The sequence below is a fragment of the Zootoca vivipara genome, chromosome 1 (genome assembly GCF_965207765.1).
Source record: "Zootoca vivipara chromosome 1, rZooViv2.hap1.1, whole genome shotgun sequence".
NCBI lineage: Eukaryota > Metazoa > Chordata > Lepidosauria > Squamata > Lacertidae > Zootoca > Zootoca vivipara.
The window spans coordinates 38,817,784-38,835,262 of NC_142582.1; the positions used below are offsets into that span (position 1 = coordinate 38,817,784).

The 17,479-nt window shown below is 40.2% G+C and overlaps 2 protein-coding genes across 11 annotated transcripts in view; one reads left to right on the top strand and one right to left on the bottom strand.

Moving 5' to 3' along the window:
- Window positions 1-3,032, bottom strand: part of R3HDM1 (R3H domain containing 1) — a 46,770-nt gene extending 43,738 nt beyond the window's left edge. For all 10 annotated transcript variants that reach the window (XM_035130506.3, XM_088651989.1, XM_088652010.1 and 7 more), the window contains exons 1-2: window positions 2,895-3,032; window positions 1,599-1,809 (exon numbers count right to left, since the gene is read on the bottom strand). In XM_035130506.3, coding sequence (XP_034986397.3) covers window positions 1,599-1,769 — 171 coding nt within the window. In that variant the 5' untranslated portion in view covers window positions 1,770-1,809; window positions 2,895-3,032. The remainder of the gene's footprint in view (window positions 1-1,598; window positions 1,810-2,894) is intronic.
- The window catches only part of LCT (lactase), a 113,664-nt gene that overhangs the window by 85,629 nt on the left and 10,556 nt on the right, over window positions 1-17,479 (top strand). The window lies entirely within an intron of this gene.

Below are 17,479 nucleotides of genomic sequence, written 5' to 3' on the forward strand. Positions count from 1 at the left end.
AGGAATTCACTCTGTACTTGGCTTATGAGAAGTCCCTTCTTTCTCTTAAAACAGCTCCACTGTGCCCCTACAAATCAATGCAAGGCAGGAGAAAGATGTTTGTTGACCATTTTCTGAGTGCTTCACAACAGATTCTCCCACGTAATGTGTTTTGTGGAACTCAGCAGCAGATGGCTGCACCATAATTGGTACCTCTGCCGCTTAGACAAGTGGCAAAACAGTCTATGGCAGGGCTGAAGAGGTTGAGGAAAGCACAAAAGAGATGGCTGAACCAGACATTCCCGCCAAAACTGCCGCAGCAGTTGCACACACTATTTTGCCTGCCACACCACCAATAACTCCAACTTTGGGCAAAGTACAAACTTGCATTTCGCAGGGAAACCTGGCATTGTGGTAGTGGGATTTCTTAAGCTTTCTCCTTTTACCACCTCTACATGCTAACCGCAAACTTCAGCAAACTGTCTGCCTCAACATAAACACACACAGGAAGAGGAAGTGTGGGTGTACTTTAAGTGGATTAGGAGAACTGAGATGACAAAATATTGGCCAGAAGGTCCAAGTAGGCCCGTAAGGCCAACGCAAGCCAACCTGATGGGCAGGTTTCAATCCTGTTGGGTGCTGCTTGACCAACATGATTGAATCCTCAACTAGAAGAGCATGAAACTCTTAATCACAAAGTTGTGGGTTCGAGCCCTACAATGGGTGAAAGATTCCTGAATTGCAGGGGGTTGGGCTAGATGATCCTTGGAATCCCTTCCAACTCTACAATTCTATAATCCGATTATTCTTGTCAAGCTTGTTAGGAGAGGGTTAACCTGCTGGATGTTGTTTCGTCAGGGAACATGTTGGTGAAGCAGATCCTTCTCCTACAGGTCAACTTTGACAGGTGGGTGGGATTTAGGCAAAGGCATTAAACTCTTTTAAGATGGTTAGACCCCCTAAACCACCTTTATGTTTACTATTTTTAAAAAAGAAGGCTTTCCATTTTTGTTGAGTTAAGCAGAATATGAATGCTTAAATAAGCAAAAACTGAAGCACTTCTGAAATGAACCCATTTACATAATTTGGAAAGACAAAACACGGCCACACATACAGAGTAAAAAGAGGAACAACCACACAGCAAAATTCATGTATTCCATTCATGGAGCGTGTTGTTTGGGCCACTGAATGGAGACGAATTGCCTGACTTTGCAATCAGGTGAAAACAACAGATATTCATTTAGGCTCCATGTGTTTTATCAAGCAGCATGCAGTTACAATATTAATAGTGAGCTAATAACTCTACAATTTGATGCAACGAGGCATGTATTGCTACCAAAACACCTCCCTCTCCCTATGTGGGAAAATTGGCAAACTTACCTTCATATCTATTCAGGAATAAATGAAAGCAAACTAACAAGTAAATAATAAGGGAAGGGAAATGTGAAGAAAGAGAAAAATATACATGCAGTTTCTGTTATTAAAACATCGTTGAAGTTGAATGGCATCTCACAGTAGGAAATTGTGGGGTGGAACCTAAAAAGTGCACTAGCACTAAAGAATTCATTGCTCAATATGCATTATGAGGATGAAAATAAGGTGAAATAAATCTCTCTTACCTGCACATCATTTTTATTATCGGTACACCTTTCATCCTTTTCCACTTGAATTCGCTCGTGGCTTTCTGATTTTATGAAGTGTTGCACTGCAGTGTTGTCTTTTACCTCTGTTTCTGAATCTTTCATTGTTTCACCTCCCTCCTTTACAGTAACAGTATCAGTCATCCTCATTAGAAAAGGTTATTTTAAAAATCTAAAGGAAATATGGAGCCTTAAAAAAAGAAGAGGGGCCATTATAATTTGTGTTCTCCTAACTCACATATTATAGAACATAACTGTAACAAGAACGGTATCTAATCCATGCTTAAAAATACTTTTCTCCATGAACATCCTTTCATCATGAACGACCACAATTCTCAGAACCTCTTTAAGTATCAAAACTAAGTCTGAAAACCAAACAAGATTTATTAACCTTTAAGAGTAAGAACTGTGAAAGTCCATTTATTAAAACTCCAGTGTGATTTTCCAAACAGAACTTTGAGCTTGATACAAGAAAATGTCATTTTCAATAGAATATTTTCTACCTATTATTTGTACTAAACACATAGAGTGAGAATCCAGTTATAAGATGCTCCTTTTCAGAACCCCAAAAGCTGCTCCATAGCACTGGATGAATTTGTGGAACAGAACAGGAGGTGGTGGGGGTGCAAGGGGAAATCTCCCCCTTTATTCCAGTGGGAGCCTCTGCTGGATCTCAAATTCTTTTATAAACAGAAGAAGTCTTTTCATTCATGGAAGGGATACTTTGGATCCAATTCAGAGTATTTAAAAATCAGGCAATCCGTTAAGAAATTTTAAAATGAATAAAAGCAAGATACACAAAAAGTAAGGGTAGGCCAGTGACAAATATTTAAAAAATGGAATAGCCTTTTATTAGGCCGCACAAAATGTCACAAGTAATGTAGTAAAAGCTTTTGTTTCCCAGAACTTCCTCTCCTCTATCTTTGTCCTCCATTGCCATTCCCTTTGTCTTTTTAGTTTGTAAGCCTGATGGGAAGGCTTCTATCTCTCTTTTTATTTTATTTTTTGACATCAGCCACCTTGGGAGACAATAAAAAGCAGGATAAAAATATACATACATAGTCAACAGTTGGGGGTCCATTCTACATACTTAGGTCTTTAAGACTGTAACCCTAATGACACAAACTAGGGAGTAAGTTCCATTGAACACAGTGGGATTTTTGAGTAAACAGGTAAAGGATTTGCACTGTTAAGTAGAAAGCTTAGACTTTTTTTTTAAAAAAAAAAACTTATTTAAAAGAGTTACATAATCAATAGCTGCTTGGCATTACTTGCCTGGTGTATCCTGTAGATCTGCGACTGTGGTCTCCCACGAAAATAAAATAAAATAATCCAAGGATCTTTTTCACAGTCGCCAACCAAGATGTCAGTTGTGATGAACCATCTGGAATCTGGCAGGAGTCCCATGTCCTTATCACCATTGGAGACCCCTGGACGGTATTATATTCTCTGGCATCAGAAATACCATCCCTTTTAGACACCTAAAACAAGTTTTTGTATATATATAAAAAGTCAATCCAAAGCTTAGAATCTTTTAAAAACATGACATTAAGCCCATTCTCTACTATTCATTCAATAGTATCCTCCCAGATTGCCTTTGAAACGTGGGGTATACAATCTTCAAGATACACTTACCGGTAGCAAGTTATTCTAAATGATGACCATTAGTAAAACGGGGGGGGGGGGCTGGGTTGCAAGACATCACAGTATAATTTCAACCATAATAAATTTGAGATTCAGCAAATTAAGATAGAAACATGAATCTCATTGCTACAGAAGTTGTTGTGTCTTCAAAATGCTTGCTTTGGCAAAAACATGCATACTGTATCCTAATTTGTTCTACCTGATGTATCAGATGCAGTATGATCAGCTCACAGAATCAGGCAGGCCACAGTTGTGTCATTGCACCAACATTACAATTTGAAGCTTGCACTATGGCTCAATTGGGTGGGGGGGGGGAGCAGCCCTATTGGGCTAGTAAGCACTATTTGTGCTGGTTCCCACTAGTGCAATGGATCAGTCAAATCTGGCCCACTGTGTGATCAAGTTTAAGATGACTTCCCCTTGTTAGCGTGCCATATACCCAAGTATTTCTTTAGTACATTGTTGTTGTTTTAATTAGCTATTCACGAGTCAACAACAGGCACAGACCCTGGCTATTATGCATTATGTCCACACATTTCAAAAGGCCCTATGACTATGAGACAACATTATGTGCTTTCATACTGGTGATTTTCAGTGCATGCTTTTTGATGAAAAAAGATGGATTCATTCTGTGAGCAAGGAACAAATCTGATCAATTCCTCATTTTTATTTTTATATATTTATTTAATTTCTATACCGCACTTCAAGGGTCACAGGGTGGTTTACAATACTGTACAGGAACATTAAAAATACACAACACAGTAACAAACAACAACAACCCCCACCTCCAGTATTTTCCATTTCTTCCCCACCTTAAGACTGCTCTACACAAATTGCACAATGAAATAATACGAGTGGTCTGCACCATTTTTAAATAAGCTCTCCAGTTAAAAACTGCAAAAGTACAAAAACAGGCCAAAGCCTGGGCTCTCCCCTTGATAATCTAGCTTTGGGCAGGGTTCGGCGAGAATGTAAAGAAGTATCTAGCCTGAGGTAGTGCCTAATATTCTACCACCTCATAAGAAAAAAAAATAGTAGGGCAATTACCTCTATTTAAAATTGTGGCACTTTAATTATGCCTTATATGGATTTCCTGCATCCCATTCATGCACAGAAGGAAGCTGCACACTTAAATAGGTCAAGGCCACTGGGAATTGTGATGTCTCTATGCAGTTGGAATGCAGTAAGATTTGAAATGTACTCTATAGCAAAATGCAAAAGTGCCAACAAAATGGAAGAATACTTTCCGTTTGGAAATATAGAGCAACTTTATAATGTTATAATGAGATATAATGAAGGATCCTTGTTAGGGGGGGGGGGGCGGTAACAGCTACAATTGCCATAAAAGGAAAAGCAGAGAAAAATCCCGAAACTGTATTATCCAGTAGAGGGCAGTAAAACTCTTCAACATCCTAAATATATGGACTGACACTTGCTAATCTCAACGTTTAGGAAGCCAGAACCCTTATAATTATAAAACACCAAAATATCTACTCAATTCGAGTATCTAACTTTCTCCTTTCAAAATAGGGGTGCAGCACTGGCAACATGATTGACTGTAGAGGGCCATGCAATTGCTTCAGACATAAATTATAGTTGTAACCCTAGGAGATAGAGAGAGATGAGTAGCTCAAACTGGTGTACACTTCCTTGGGAATAAATTCCATTGAACAGTAAGATTTACTTCTCAACAAATATGCATGGGGTTGGGATTTCAATGATATGTGCATGCTGCACACACCCATTTATTGGTTGCAAATTACTTCATGGCAGTGTAAGAAAAAAATATCACCAGGTAGAGAAGACAGTTTGGAACAATATTCCCTAAGAAATTGTAGACAGAACAGTGTCCCACTGTCAGTTTACAAACTATGTTAGTGAGCGAAGCAACAATTCTTAGCCAGTACTAAGGATGCAAATTTTTTTTAGGGCTGTGTGATATTTTTAATGAAACAAAAACAAAAAGGTCATTTTTCTGCAATGTATAAGAAACATACATGTTTTCTACAGATGAAGGAATTCATGAATGACATTTCGTTTCTGCCAGATAACTGAATTTAATTATAAGTGGGTTTTTTCAAAGATCAGCCAGAATACAAATGCTATGCGCAGTGCAGTTCTATCCATCCTTATTTATTTAGAAACAAGCGTCACTGGGTTCAATTAGACATGCTCCCAGATAAACACAGACTACAGCATAGTTATTCATATATAAGAAGCAACGTTTAAGAAGTGAGAAGTGGATGTGATTGCATTTTAAACTCCTCCACCTGCTCTTACAAAAAGGCAGTCCTAAATGTCAGTACCTCTTAACCGTAGATGACTCTCTACCATTTAAAATCTGCCAAGTTTGACTTCATTTATGGAAACAAATTTACTTGGGCCAGTTGCAACCCCAACTCCTGCTTAACAGCTTGCTTCTAATCACATTTACTCAGAATGCAAAAACCTATTTCATAGTTAAAATTACAGTACAGTGTATGTGCCTATGCCACTTGCATCAGATTTCCACTTTATTCAATGGGACTTTCTACAATTAAAACACGCATGAGTATGTATCTAAAAGAGGGTCCAACCTCACAGCCAAATTGTGTAAATTTGCTTAGAATAGCTGAAAGCCAAAATAAGCTGAAATTCCCTTTTGACTTAAGACACTTTCTTCCCCCTCTGTCCTCGCCTCCCCCTCCAGCTGCTTTACTGTCCCCATGGCAGAGCTTGCTTTTATGGGCAGGCCCAAGGTGGATGTTACCTCAGGCTGCCCACAGCTGCGTCCCATCCAGCTGCACTCTCTACACCCAGTGCCAAGTGCAGCAGGGTTTTTTTAGTGCCCACTTAGAGTCTGACAAAGGAGCACAAATTTAAAGATGACAGCAGCACACCAAAGTGCCCATGAATAGGTGAGCTTCAACTCCTCAATGCATGATTGAGATTCCCCCCATTGCAAATAGAGGGATGCAGGTGGCGTTGTGGGTTAAACCACTGAGCCTCCGGCTTGCCGATCAGAAGGTTGGCACTTTGAATCCCCGCAACAGGGTGAGCTCCCGTTGCTCGGTCCCAGCTCCTGCCAACCTAGCAGTTCGAAAGCACGTCAAAGTGCAAGTAGATAAATAGGTACCGCTCCGGTGGGAAGGTAAACGATGTTTCCATGCGCTGCTCTGGTTCGCCAGAAGTGGCTCTGTCATGCTGGCCACATGGAAGCTGTACAACGGCTCCCTCGGCCAATAACGCGAGATGAGCGTCGCAACCCCCGAGTCGGTCATGACTGGACCTAATGGTCAGGGGTCCCGTTACCTTTACCTTACCATTGCAAATAATCCAGCAAGGGCCCTAAGGTTGTGTAGGAGTGTTTTACAACCGTGATTCATTTTGCCTTCAGTGCCTACATAATAAACCATGGCATTCTGTATGTGCTTTTTAAAATAAGTCTCACGTAAGCCAGAAGAGGCTGAATCACTGCCCATTGCCTTAAGTGCCACACTATTTTCAATTTGATAATTGCAGTTTACCACAGCATTTAAGAAATTATATTTCAAAGCAATATAAGCATCTGTGAGCTGTGAGTCATAATGCCAAGGGTGTGGGGAGGGAATAGTGTGCTGTTGCTATCCCTGTTCTAGAATGCATCAGAAGCAGAATATATTACACTGGGAATTTTAAACTATCCAGACACATTAAGACAGAAAGGCACGCCAGCTTCCGCTAATAAGCCCTCTAACCTTAATGAAAAAGGCACATAGAGTACTAGAAGATCTTTCAAAACTCTTTTTGGGAACCACTGTCCTCTCTCTCAGGTCAGCAGCTAGGAAAGTTATGGATGAGTAAGTGTTCCCTGCATCACTACTGTGTACAGAAGGGAAGAGGAGAAACACACAGAGATCTCTGGCACTCTCCAGTTCAATCCACATTTTGTGGTCCGCAATTGCGTTGTTTCCCCCCACAAAAGCTAAGTTTTGGAACCTAAAAAGAATAACTAGGTAAGGTAAGGGGTAAGGGGTATACACTGTGCCAACATCAGTTGTTTGGCTGAATTGTTGTTAGGGAAAAACAAAAGGTCATCAAATACATCAAGGATTTTTAGAACGGATCATATTTTCAAGTTTCAAAGTAGGATCTTCAACCTTGATGCAGAAACCATTCCTCTGAATACCTCTTAGGCACAATAGGATAAAATTCTCCTGCAATTTTTGTGCAGCCGCAGCTTGTTACAAAAAAAAACCTCCCAGCAATCTTGTTATTTCTCTCTATGTCCCTATGTAGCAGGCAATTGGGCTGATGCTCTTGCAAAGTTTGAATACAATGCAGTTGGTAGTTGCTTGTGTGTTCACCAAAAGGTACAATTAGCATGACTACATAAAAGTAAAAATGAAACAAGTAAAAACCAGCTCTTTCAGCAGTGAAAATGCTTTCATTTTGCTTACAGCTTGATTAGTAGGTCCTTAAATACCAGTAAGACCAATCTATTAATTAGCTAGCAAGGCTTAGGTAACGTAAGATTGTCTGCTGCTCGCTCCAATGCCATACCATAGTCCAAAGCAGTAACCATGGAAATGGGAACAGGAAAATGCTTTTTTAAAAAAAATCTAATTATTCAGCACTATAAATAACATTTTCTAGAAAAAAATCAAAGAAAAACATTAGTACTTAAGCATTTATACTTGCTTTCACATAGCTACCAGCAGTCATTCCCTCCTACGGAGGGATATGGCTGAGCACATATCAGTTTGAAAGCTAACAGGGACAACCAAAAATATTATGTATACATCCTGCAAGGAATCAGGGCCGGCTCTACATAGACCCCCCGGTGGCGCAGTGCACCACGGCAGGGGGGGGGGGGCTGGCAAGCTGGGCGCCGGCCTGGCAAGAAGGGCGGCAAAGCCGCACGGAAACCAATTGCGCCCTGCGAGGGCGGGGCGGGCGGCGGAGCGATCTCCGCCCCTCAGCACCAGGGGGCGCGATCTGCTCAAGACGGCCCTGCAAGGAATCCTGTCCACTTGAACCAGCAAAGGTTCTCCAGGGTCTGAAGCGGAGGTCTTCCATATCACCAAGTATCCAATCATATGTTTCCATCTCCTCACTCCCACCACCAAGCCAGGAGAGGACTACGAATCTCCTGTTTTGGGCTGACTGAAACCTTGAATAAAAGAAGACCTATTAGGTGCAGGGAAGACACCGCCAACAGGTCACTGCAGGTCTCATTCGTTTCTCTTATTTTCCAACATTAATTTAGATATTACAGAAGTATTAAAAATGAGACATGAAAATTTAGAGTGTAAGCCTACTAGCAAAATGCTTCTTTGTAATTTAAATAGGCAACACTGAGGAACTTGGTTTAATCTTTTTGCAGCCTATGACAGAAGAATGTAGTGTTTCATCATATATACCATCATCAGTGCTAATGACTTTAACAATATTTAAACTGCTTATTATGGTAACTGATCAAAATACTATTTTCAGTAGGGAAAAATGAAAACAAAGCTATAAATACCAGTTTCCTCCACCACCCCTTCTCTATATTTTGAGTACTTCCTATTAGTTTTTAAACATACCTCTGACTCGACTTGAATTCTAATTTTAACTTAAATCTTTTAGTCTGTTCTTGTCTATCAGCTACTAAATCTGTACCAATTGTTGGAAACAAAAGGGGGGGGAGCTATATACTATACCATTTACACAACAATCCTATGCCTGTCTATTCAGAAGTGAGTCCCAAAGACTTAAAAGGTCCTTACTAAGAAGTAAGCATGTATGAGAATTTAAGCCTTAAAAAACATAATAATGCTAATCAGTTTTGGTCTACATAAAACGTACTATGCTGAACTCCCTTACTGATTGTAGTATAGAACAGCAACATTTTCTAACTGGACACACCTATGATGTTTCAACGTTCTTTTCTACCAGCAATCAATCACCTCTTCTAGACCTGCATTTGACATTCTTTACGGAATACCAATGCATAATTGCAATCACTTGAAATAGTTAATGTATTTTTATACTACTTCTTTACTTGCCTGCACCCACCTGTAACTTTGCTCTATTTTAACTAGTACAGTACAGTGTTTACTAGTTAATTGCAGTTTTAATTTTGAGCAAATCTTCAGTCCTAGATTTCCCAAGGAAGATCACTTTCTCACTACGACTGACTCTGCTGCACTATCATCAGAGCAAAAATTAGATGTAGGGATTTTTATGCATAACAAAAACAGGGTTAATATTCCACGGCATGTCCAGATGGAATCTATTCAAATGTACAGAAGGTAGTTTTATTTTAAACTACAGTATATGTAAAAACTTTCCAAGGCAACCTAGTTCCTTTGAGAATTTCCTTTGAGAATTTCATTTTTTTAAATAAAAAAACTTAATAGATTTGTCCCTCTTTTTTTAGTTTGTATATTATTGTGGAGGGGGGCATTTTAAAAAAACTGGTTTTATTCAGTCATATTATATTAACAATAATCCATTATAATGTTTCCAAACTTCAACACAGTAGAATATGTATGCACAGGAGTAAAGAAATTATGCACATCCATATTCAGTATGTTTCATCAAGATATAAATTTAGCGTACACTACGAAGAAATTTGCCCAGGCACCAACCACTTCTCTAGATAGATGCAAGCTTTCACCATATTGAAACTAGATACTGAAGAATTAACATACCTGCATCATGCCGGCATTTAGCATCATAATACAAAGCTGCTGAAGGTACTCTTTCCATAATATCCGTTTTCTAAGATTCTGGGGGGCTCCTTTGAAAAAGAGCCTTGTTCTTAAACATACCCACTGTTCATTTTTCAGGCATTTGGCAGGTAGCTGCTGAAGCAGTTGGTTAAGGCACTTGCTGAAGCGTCAACCATAATAGAAAATCAACAGCTGTATTATGTTGTGATGTCAGCAACACCTTAACCAGTCTCCACAGAGAAAAAACTGAAATGCATCAGAAGCTATATTGAGCTCTTCATTAGCAATTCAGCAAGCAAGCAAGGCAAATGTCCTGTGAAACTGTGAGAATACTATGAAATAGCTGTAGGGAATTTTAGTCACTTTCCACTTCACATTTAACTCACACCGTGAAACTATAACAATTATTTATCCCAAAATAATTGAGGTTACCACAAAGGTTCAACCTATTTAAGACCTAAAAATAAGGCTGTTCTACCTGCCCTCCTCCCAATACATCAATAGAAAATATAAAACTAGCTTAATAAAGATCTGTATTTGAAAAGTCATCTTTATGCCAACAGCTGACTTAATGCTGTCAGAAATCAATGCCTCATTTTGTATTTTGATTATTTTAAAAATAAAAAACAGAAAATGTATCTCACTTGGTTGGTCTTGTCAGATTTTTCTTAAAGATATATTACAATAAGAATGAGTCTTGCCTACTATAGATTTTGGGGGGGTATTCAACTTCTCCCCCATTTATTCCCCCCCACCTGCACAACCTCTTTGTTTTCCTGTCTCCTGGTATTTTTCACCAGCATACAATGATGCAGCTAATCTTATTGGCATGCCATCATTTGAGTTTTACACTTTTGCAGAAGCACAAGCCTTGAAAAATACTACAGCCAGCCATAACACTTGAGCAAATCAGTCTAAGTAATCAGCTAATGGCTGCTATGCTGATCCCATGGAAATGGCTTTTTCCAGTGGGGTCAAGCGTCCTGCAATCAAAGCTGCAAAATACAGTGGGGGGAGCAGGGAAATATTTGCACATGAAATCTTAGAAAAATACTTTCAAAACAAAGTGTTTATGTATTTAAGAGAAATTATGGAACGCTGTCAAAAGAACCAATGAAGCAGTTCAGCCTTGGAACTGACTGTCAATGCCAAGGCACAGTCTGTACTTTGCCATACCTGGGACTTCTAAAGTACCCAAAGGTAACAGCAACCAGCAAGGTGGTAATGCCCTATCTCAGGTCTTGAATATTCAACATTTCCAGAAGTCATCCTATTAGATGTAAATGTTTCAAATCTTGGCAATGGCTACAAGAACTAGCTACAAGTTTTTAAAAACAGTTGTTGTTGTTTAGTCGTTTAGACGTGTCCAACTCTTCGTGACCCCATGGACCATAGCACGCCAGGCACTCCTGTCTTCCACTGCCTCCCGCAGTTTGGTCAAACTCATGTTTGTAGCTTTGAGAACACTGTCCAACCATGTCGTCCTCTGTCGTCCCCTTCTCCTAGTGCCCTCAATCATTCCCAACATCAGGGTCTTTTCCAGGGAGTCTTCTCTTCTCATGAGGTGGCCAAAGTATTGGAGCCTCAGCTTCACAATCTGTCCTTCCAGTGAGCTTAAAAACAGTATTCATTCAATTATAGAACACCGAGGAAAGCAACTTGGGGGAAAATATTAAGCTGAATGCATAGAGCAGGCATCCCCAAACTTTGGCCCTCCAGATGTTTTGGACTACAATTCCCATCTTCCCCGACCACTGGTCCTGTTAGCTAGCGATCATGGGAGTTGTAGGCCAAAATATCTGGAGGGCCACAGTTTGGGGATGCCTGGCATAGAGCCTTTGCTTTAGAAGGTTTTGTTTCCTTGGCCCCGAGGTTTATGAAACAGGAAATAAATTATTCTACTTTTCGGGTTTAAGGGTGGATTTCTTATTATTTTTAAATGTTTATTTAAACATTAGTAAGTCCACAACAGTTAGTACCTTGCAATTTTATTTTATTAACCTGCTAAAAGGCCAATTACTTGAATTTCCATGATGGCTAAAAAATAACTAGCCAGCAGGGAAACCAGCTAATAAAAAAGGACAAACTTTCTACTATATATCTATATATTTTGTGGTTTTATATTTTGATTTTGTTCTGTGAACTGCCCTGGTATAGGGCAGTATATAAATTCAATAGATTATGATGATGATGATGATGATGATGATGATGATGATGATAAGCAGCAGCAGCAGCAGCAGCACACTAGAGGAAGAATGAAATTATCCATCCCTCATCTACTACCCTGCTGCATTTCCATGGCAGTAACTGGAAGAAGCTTTCCTTCCTCTGTAGCAACCATGGAAACCATGGTGAAAGGAGGGATGCACTGGCCAGCCTGTTTACTCACTTGCATGGAATTCCAGGCAAGTTGTTTAAATAAAAGACTGGCAACAAAGGCCTCAATTTAACAAAAACAAAAAAGGAGAACCTTTTGCTGCCTCCCCACTTCCAGCTACTCTCTGAAGACTGGAGAAGAGAACCCTCTTAAGAATATTAGGGGGGTGGCCAGGGGGGAAATGAACACAATGCTTTAGCTGCAGTTCATTCATTTTCAGCTTTGTATCCTTGTTTTTAAAAAAAGCACACCTAGACATTCCGTTATTGCTCCCATAACCTTGGTTTAAGGTGGCATTTAGCTCCTAGCTTTCGTATGTCAGTTTCTAACACTGTACTGGGGTACAAATCTCCCTAATCTAAGACAAAACTCTCTTTTTATCTATCACTAATATCCCTTGTATTTTAATAAAAACAATATAGCACACATGGGGGTTGCAGGATCACCAATTTAAGACCAGAAGCATCTATGAGCAATTATTAGAAACAAAATCAGAGCCGTAGGGAGATATCCAATGTTAGTTATACTCTGAGGAGACCTATGTAAGTCCATTGATTTACTGTGAGTATGACCTATGTTAGACATCACACATGAGGTTTCCCAGTAAACCACACTTGGTTCTACTAGTACTACCGTATATAGCTGCCAACTGCCTTAATGAACTGCACAATCCATTCCCCAAATGGGAAAATCTTGGGACACGGCTGTAACAGAAGACTAGGAGATCTTGCTTAGGGCTTCGTGCAATGGCCACACAACAACCTTGAAGGCAGATGAGTTGCATCTTGCCTATGTGGTACAGTAGTTCCTGTCACCACCACATCAGTCTTAAATTTACAGGCCCTGAGATGGGAAGTAATTCTAGGGTGCTGAAGGAAGTACTAAAGCCCAGAACCCCAAGACAGCACACCCTGCACTTTTGCCAGATCTACCCAGTCTACTCAGAAAGCAGTGTGAGCACACAGCTCTGTATCTTCCAGAGTGCTCTGCTTTTCTCTACTGTGTTTCTCATATTATAAGACACGTCTTATATTTATTTTTTCCTCAAAAAACACACTATGGCTTATTTTCAAGGGATGTCTGATTTTTTTCCTCCTCCTCCTGCCGCGGCCGGCATTGCTGCTGCGCCTATCACTATCTCTTATTTTCGGGGTATGGCTTATATTCCTTGAATGCTTAAAAATCCTGCTATGGCTTATTTTATGGGTATGTCTTAAAATATGAGAAACAGGTACGGTATCTACCCTACTCTTTCACCCAGCTGCCAGGCATGTAGGAAATTACCAGAACACGAGCTTGGCATGCACACTTCAGACACCAGCAGCCAAATTATATGAAGTTGGTTTTTTTAAAGCACACAAAGGAAGAGAAGAGAACACAGTGACAAGTAGACCTGCTTGCCTTGCTCTTGCAAAACAGAGGGCAGGAGACCCAGGTTTTTCTTCACAGTGGCAATCATATGTGTTGTACAGAGACACATTCATGCAGGTGAATACTTCATATAGCAGAGTTGGGGGGGGGGGAGATACCATCTCATAGGAATCTGTTCCACCAGTTCTCTAACATTCAGAGGTGTATGATAGCCATTTCTAGATTATTGTCCTATTCTCTCAATCTTTCTCCCTGTGTCCTTATATAAAAGAGAGACAGATCCTTTTAACATACAACTCTTGTGGATGCCAGGCGCAAGTATTAGATTTTATATCTGCAAATACTGAAACCAGGGGATAAAATTCTGATTAGTTTGATCAGCATTGGAGAGATGCTTTTTGCTCTTCAAAATATCAGCAAATGTAAGCATATATTCTTTCCATAACTGGAAAGTTAAGCAATGTCAGCTGGTTTGCAAATGGTGTCCAAAAAGTCTGTATTCAAGTGCATGAAAACCAGCTGTAGAAGATTGGGGAAATACAAGGAACAGAAATCTAGTATTTTTATAAATGCAGGATACATGTTTACAGGAACTTCTGTCCATACCTTTTGTGGAAATTGGATACAAATGAACTAGGTTCTCAAAGTCAACCTGCTGTTTTCTTGCAGGACTGTTCACTAAGATACAGTGGTGCCTCGCTAGACGAATTTAATTCATTCCAGGACTCAATTCGTCCTACGAAAAATCCGTCTAGCGAGTCACGGTTTCCCATAGGAATGCATTGAAACTTAACCCTTGTCCGATCCCGACTGTGTGTCGGGCGGGGTGGGGGAAAGGCGGAGGAACGATCCCTTCCTCCGTCTACCCTGACCCCGTTCCAGCTGTGTGACAGGCGGGGGGGGGGGGAGGAAGCGGAGAAACTGATCCGTTCCTCCACTTCTCCCCCCCTCCTTCCCGCGCTAGTGTTCCGCTGTGTTCCGCTGGTCTCTGCCGGTTGCCCCTCACTGCTCGCGGCAACCGGCAGAGACCAGCAGAACACAAAGGGGAACCAGCTGCAGCACGGAAAGAAGGCAAAGGAAGATCAGCTGACAGGTGCTGACAGCTCATCTTCCTTTGCCTTCTTCCCACGCTACAGCTTGTTCCCCTTTCGCTAGAGGAATGCCCTGTAGGTTTTGTGATCGGAGGTTTTTATGGCCACGCTTTGCAAGACAAAGCAGCGGCCATAGAAAACCTCGTCGTCTTGCGAGGCAACCTCCGATCGCAAAACCTATTCATATAGCGAAAAATTCGTCTAACAGGGCATTCGTCTAGCGAGGCACCACTGTAAGTCATACCTCGGTTTAAGTATGCCTAGGTTTGAGTATTTTCAGTTTGTAAATTGAAAATTAGTATCCACTCTTGCACTCTGACTGCTGATGTATTTGAAATACATTGAATATTGAATTGAAATAATGTATTAGATACTGAAGAAAGTCATTAACTCAACTGGACACAAGATTAATCTTGTTTCGTGTCTTTATGAAGGCTTTTGGGGAAGGCAATATGCAGGAGTGGAAGCACAAACTGTTCTAGTTGTAAGAATGTGCAAGTAACATGGCAAGAAAAAAAATATTTCCATGTCTGTGGCACAGCAGTTAAATCTAAAGGCACAAAGGCTACCCAACACCCGTTATTTCTATTTGGACTTTCAAATATGAAGCATGAAATAACATTTTGAAACAAACTCTAAAAATATAAACAAGATGCAGGGATCTCACTGAACCGTTTGTATCCAAGCTCTTCTCACCTATCACACCAAATTAATATGGGTTTTCAATTTGGTTCTAGGCTCAGTTTTAAGTGTGACTATTAACCTTTTAAAGCTTTAAATGTCTTAAGAAGTTACCTAAAAGCCAGGGCCTTAAGATAAGTGTCAGAAGCCTTGCTCTCTGACTGGACAGTAGAGAAGATCAGATTGGTATCAGGGCGAAGGCAGTGTTCAAAATTAAATCATATCAAGTCCAATTAAATCATATCAAATTGTGATGCAGAATATTCTAGCGTACTTTTATGACCTGACAGGCACTTTAAATCACTTGACGGCTGTATCAGATATCCAGAACTACCCTTCAACACAATATAGCCCTCTCCCATTGGCCCAATATCACCACTCCGGGATGTGCTAAGGACCGATTCTTCATAAATTCATTTCCATAGCTGCCAACCCTCCCTTTTTTTGCGGGAAACTCCCTTAATCTAAGCCACAGCTGCCAACTTTGCCTTTTTTTTTGCTGGAAATTCCCTTATTCCAGCGCCATTTCCCGCTGCTATCCTGGATTGTTAAATATACCGTAGACTGTCCCCAGGACAGGTGAGGCTGCTGATCCCTTATTTTCAAATCCGAAAGTTGACAGCTATGTTCAGTTCATTCCAAAGGTAAAGGTAAAGGTGCCCCTGACCATCAGGTCCAGTCGTGTCCGACTCTGGGGTTGCGGCGCTCATCTCGCTCTATAGGCCGAGGGAGCCAGTGTTTGTCCGCAGACAGCTTCCGGGTCATGTGGCCAGCATGACAAAGCTGCTTCTAGCGAATTAGGATTAGCATACAATTAAATATTATCCCTAGAAGTTAAAATAATAGATGATATTCAATTCAACTAAGCCATACGCCAGTCCAGTGATTTCAAGAGGTCCATACTAAGACTAACGTGGGTTATCAGCCAATGTTTTCTGTGATTTTAATTTTTTAAAATGTTTAATATTAAACATTTTCAATAAAGCAAATCAGAAACTGAATAATACCAGTGGAAATTAAGAAGCAAACCAAATTCAATCAGAAAGCACATTTTATTGGAAACATTCTTCTTACATGTCTAATCAGAAGAACATTTGGCTTTTTGAATTCTGTTATTATAGCCCTCTCTTCTCAAACACCATCATGAGCCATTTTCAAAGGGATCAAAACAAAGTCTAGATCAGTATTTTCAATAGCTCCCTGCCTGGTGATCAGCAACACCACCAAGAGAATATCAGATTGGAAGGTTTAATTCACAAGGGAAAGGAAGCAGCAGTAAACAAGAATTATCATTCTGTTTGTTAACTATTCTAAGTAACAAAATTAGCACCAACATTCCAAGGCAACTGCGGCAATCTTCCCTCAGATGCCTCCCCCAAAAAGGTTCATAACCTTTCCAAATTCAGACTCCTCTCCATCCCAACTTTGTGGAAGAAGATATTTCCTTCAACAAAATAAACTGAAAGGACATGACCTCATATGTATAGTTTTGTAAATATATTTATGTGCTTCTTTTGAGCTCAGCTCCATGAAGTACATTATGCTCAGGGCAAAGGAGACTTGTCCAATATCATGCACTGAGCTTCACAGCCAAGTGCCAATTCCCACTTCCCTGCAAAGAACATAAACTTTAAAAGAGGAGACTCAGGCATCCAAAGACCTGCATACAGATATTGGGGAGCAGTGACTGCTTGTGGGTCCCTGATATGTATTCTCGTGTGTTTCTTTATGGTACTTTCCCCTTAAGGCAACACTGGTCGAATGGCAGAAAGTATGACCTGGGATTCAGTTTCATTAACTAACTTACACATAGACACGTTATTATGATTGTTAGTAGACACAAAGCACACAGAGAAATAAACAAAAAACCCACCATTTTAAGCTGTTATGTATTAGTAAACCAGCAGAAATGATGCTAAAGGGCAAGTGCACCTAAAAAAGTAAGCAATTTTAAACAGTGTAAAATTTAAGCAATTAGCTTAAGCAACTGGGATTCCAAAAAGTTCAAGGGGAAAGGAG